Raw genomic sequence first — 4,624 nt, forward strand, 5'->3', positions numbered from 1 at the left:
GCTATTGCAAAAAAAAGTGGATGATTCTTTTCAAAAACTCAAAAGAGCGTGCATGTCTCATAAAGATCAGTGTAGGTCCAAAGACTTTCGTATCAAGGTCTTGTTACCGCTGTTCTGGTTATGATAGGGTGCCAATGTGTGTTTACAATCGCTACGTTAATAAGGATACAGTGATCGGTGTAACCAGTTACGACGAGCAAGGAGATACAGCGGACGATACAGTATTCATGACACGGTTTACTTTTTTCTAACGCGGCTGAGCACTGCTCTTGTTGATTTTGAGGCCCGTTTGTGATAAAATTATGTAAGCACATATGCATTAGTGCTTATCATAACGCTGATCCCTCTATTTTGTTTTTTATTTCATTATATGCACATATACGATAAAGATAGTGTGTTTAGATCCAGTATATCAAAATATGAATTCCGTTCATAAAAACGTAAAAAAGGAATATAGCATTAACTTCTAAAGGATGATTCTCGAGCTGTCATCCTTAGTAATCTTAGCGAAAGCATGTGGTTCTTCATCTCCTGTTGTACTATTGTTCAGGCTTAATATATCCCAATTGAGCCAAAGAAGACGGTATCTCTTTTGGAAAGGTGTACACCCGTCATGTAACCATCAGTGAACCCATTTTGATGAATGGCCATCCTCCATCTGTGGCTCCAAAAACCCTCGAAACCCCCAAACTCCATCTCCTTCAGTTGTCCAGCGAACCCCATATCCTTGACTTTGACGGATCTCAAACACGTTGCGGTCATGCTATATAAGATTATCTGGTGTCAAACTCGCAAACAGCAGCACGCATATAGATTAAACTTACCGGCAAAGTATGCAAGTTGATCCATACGGGGTCACTTAGAATCTGTTTCAGGATCTCATTTGCATGTTCGTTTTTCTTTGCCTCTGCTGTTGCAAATTTTGTGTAAACCAGGCAAAGAGCCAGTATAACACTATTAGATCAACTTTACTTTTTCTTTTTCTTTTCCGCTAAAGAAAAAGAAGGCTTACATCCAGTGACCTCGCCCCAAAATTGCTCTTGACGATCACGATGCCATGCTTACTCAAAGCTTTCGCGCCTACAGTCAGTTGATAAGGCTGGCCATGGCGACGGGGTTTAGCATTTGTCTTTTGATATACTCGTGTAAAGGTTTCAAAACATTCTCGAAGACTCGGCGGCATGACGCGAAAAGTGCTTCCGCCGGTGGTCGTTCGTATTTGAAGAAATATTCTCCAATCTTCCGGTAAAAGTTTCTAATAAAATATATTATCATAGCGATGAAATATGAGGATAGCGCTATTATCAACAAAAGTGAAGAATCAAAGTAAGTATATTATTAACGGTTTTAGGTATAGATACCTCGAAAAGTAAGCGGTGAAGACCTTCCTTTGAATGTTCTAAAGTGGAAAGCTCATATTGTATCATATCTAATCTATCAGCAAGTAAGGTATGTTACTATGAAAGCTGTGCACGCACGCGCTCTAAGCATAAGCGTATTAGCAGTAGTTTCTTACCGTTCCTTATTGGTGACTTGAAGAAGGTTGACGGGATTCTGAACAAGGTTTGCGGGTAGCTCACCTTGCTCAAAACAATACGTCAAGATACGTGCCATTGCCGAATAATAAGGGCGATCGATATGGCCCATTTTATGTGAATTTGCCATAGTGATTTGTTCATGTAATGCCTCGAGATCTTCGCTGTAAGTAGCTGATTCAGGTTGTATCAATGCCGTACAAATGTCACGCCATAACTCTTCGGATTGCTTCTCCTGCAGCAATTCCAACAGCCAAGATGTAATGCTAGTTTCCATTTCGGATAGAGTATCTAATATATAAAAGAGAAATAGAGACAGACGCTCAGTGAAAGCGAGCCGTGTGTGTTACATGATGAAGAAGGAGACACCCATCGTGTACCTTCAGTAGTCACTATACAGGATTACCAAAAATGGCCTTTTGTGTAATCGTGTACTGCCTTCTGTAATCGTGTAGTTGTAGTCATTACACGATTACACGATCCTCGTTTTGACGTATCCAACTGGATAAACTACATTTATTTTTTAAACTTTCTTATAAACTACTAATACAGGATATTTGATATTCATGAACTGCCCTAGTATCAATACAAGGTCGATAGGATGTAGGCAATCCTGTTTTCGGATCCTTTTTGGGTGCAAATGTCATAGGATTGTTCCATGCATTACCAGGAGGAGCGTGTTTGATAATACCATCAGCTAACCATTGATCTATCTGTGTTTGAAGAATAGGAATCAATTTGTCTGCTAAAGGATATTGACGCCGATTTACAACTTTTCCTTCAGGTGTGTGAATACGAACAACCGATTCGGGAAGAGTGCAAAAAGCAGAAGGAGGAATGTTTATATTTTCCTGTATGTAAGGTTGAATAGATTCAAGAAATTGTTTGTGTTGCTCTGGTGTACCAGCAAGAGAATTGTTTGGTACAGGTAAATCTTCTGGTTCAGGCAAGCTAGGACGAGAAGAGCGGTGCCAGCAAGAGGCGAGCCCTTTCAAGTAAATACCAATAAGAGGCATGAGATCTGAGCCAATAGATACTTCGGCATCAGCATTGAATTCAAAGACTTCAAAAGAATGTGAGGCAGTGATTCCGTTGTGTAAAATCTTTATTTCGTTTGTATGACCAATTCTACTAATGCTCGGGCCAGGAGCAGCCAAGTTGACCTTTTCCTTTCATGGGAGTGACAGACAGACCCAGAAACGACCGCAGCGAAGGAGTGATTGCCGAAAATGTGGCACCCGGATCAACAAACGCCCAGGTTTCATACTCCTGTATAGTAACCGGTACATAAAAAGCTTTAGTATTCTTGTAAAGATGACGTGAAAAATCATGTGAAAACTTACAATCATAACAAGCTTTGTGAAGTGAAGCATCGACCTCTTCCATGACCGAGTCTTACAAAGAAAGAGACGAGAACGGAGCAGAAGATGGTGATGGTGCCGTATGAGCCACGGAGGCAACAGCAGCAGGGATCGGCGCAGGAGCCGAGGAAGGAAGAGAAGGGATTGGCTCAGAAGCCGGGGTGACTGGTGCGGAGCCAGAAGCAGACGATGACTCGGAAGCCAAAGTTGCTGAACGAATAGCCAAATGGTTTGACTTGACATCTGTGCGTTTTGTCCCAAGGGGCACCACAGCGGAAACACTTCTTACCATCTGACGATGGCCACGACAAGCCTCCCAAACCAGCAGAACCAGCACTCGGAACCACACCAGACGACGACGACGACGCACTCGTGTGCTTCGAAACCTTGCCAGACGAACCATTGTTGCTAAAACCTGTCAGCATGCGGCATTCTTCTGTCGAATGGCGGCCAGCACCATGAATTCGGCAGACCTTGCCAGCAGAGACCTCCTTCTTTCCCTTGTTGTTTTTAGCAGCGACAGGCGAGGACCAGGGGGAACTTGACCCTGTTACGGAAGTAGCATCCAGAGAAGCAGCTTCTTTGCTGTGTTTTGACACAACTACCTTGCCATACAGTGTGCGCGCCAAGTTTGCAGCTTGATCGGTAGAAGCCCGTTGGCTGGCCGGTAGATGAGCTTGGCTCAGAGCCATTGTAGGCTTCGTTGAAACCAACAGGGTGCTCATACTGAAACACACACAGTTCGGTGAAAATGTAGAAGATAAATGGGTGAAGGTGTTCAAAGAAGTCGCAAAGAAGCACGACATTGAGTTGGTAAGGGACCAATACATACAATGGATCCAAACTTATGTTACTAACTATTATTATTGCAAAGATCAAGAAAAGAGTGAAGCCAGATTGGGGTGCTATTAAGCTTGAGATATGGGAGCGTCACAGTAAGTATATATAAATTTTCTTTGTGGAGGAAGTTCCCCGAATGAGAGTTTATCATGCTCTTGAGTCACGCGTGCCGCTCACAGTAAATATATGCTAACGACTTGTGCGTGGAGGTACGCTGAATCAACCAATTGCAACACCAATAACGCCGTCGGACAAAACAACGACAAAGTCCATAGCTACAAGTTTGAGAGTTCTGCTGTCTACCCAAGATAAGAACGCTTTAAGGCAGAACTTGGAAAAATTGGATTCAGGCACCTTCTGGGTGATTAAAGACAGCAATGATGGTGAGGCATCAACCCAAGGTCAACAACCATTAGTTGTAGATCGAATCGTAATGGACTACGCGTTGCAGTGCAATTACCATCAGTACGTATAAGAGTTGTGAGACGCGTTAAATCATCCATGCGTTCTGAATATCTCCGTAGTCCTACGCAATCCTTAATCCTAGATTTGGGCGATGACAATTTGTCATCAGTTTTTTCCGAGGCACAGCTTGATGCTATTGAGGCTTTTGGGGATCCGTTGCTCCCGTCCTTATCTCCAGAAATCACTAGTATTCTCGACGATGTTGCAAAGCTGGTAAGAATAAAGGAAATGATAGCAGCAATTGTGGCGGTGGGTGCTCAGTAAGAAAAAGCTATTACCCGGGAACTCTATTAATTATTTTGTGGTTTGACATTTTATTCTCTACTATGTTAGGCCACGCCGCTCCAAGCCTATGAATATGGCAGATCGTTGAAACATAATCTGGTTGAGGAGCCACTAAAAACTTGGTTATCCTCAGTGTAA

General features: G+C 42.8%; 2 protein-coding genes across 2 annotated transcripts; one reads left to right on the forward strand and one right to left on the reverse strand.

Moving 5' to 3' along the window:
* Positions 1-622: 622 nt before the first annotated feature.
* On the reverse strand, positions 623-3,588 carry BDB00DRAFT_878337 (uncharacterized protein; the record flags this gene model as incomplete). The annotated part of the gene is made up of 10 exons (XM_053127719.1): positions 623-763; positions 825-910; positions 1,066-1,255; positions 1,362-1,434; positions 1,517-1,826; positions 1,916-1,927; positions 2,125-2,638; positions 2,729-2,804; positions 2,935-3,106; positions 3,186-3,588. The coding sequence occupies 10 exons, from the start codon at positions 3,586-3,588 to the stop codon at positions 623-625; spliced, it is 1,977 nt and encodes a 658-aa protein (XP_052973932.1).
* Positions 3,589-4,237: 649 nt separating this feature from the next.
* BDB00DRAFT_878338 (uncharacterized protein) lies at positions 4,238-4,624 on the forward strand (the record flags this gene model as incomplete). Its single annotated transcript, XM_053127720.1, has 2 exons — positions 4,238-4,414; positions 4,535-4,624. 2 exons carry the CDS (start codon positions 4,238-4,240, stop codon positions 4,622-4,624), a joined length of 267 nt encoding a protein of 88 aa, XP_052973933.1.

The sequence above is a fragment of the Zychaea mexicana genome, assembly GCF_025766255.1.
Source record: "Zychaea mexicana strain RSA 1403 chromosome Unknown BDB00scaffold_132, whole genome shotgun sequence".
In the NCBI taxonomy this organism is placed as follows: domain Eukaryota; kingdom Fungi; phylum Mucoromycota; class Mucoromycetes; order Mucorales; family Lichtheimiaceae; genus Zychaea; species Zychaea mexicana.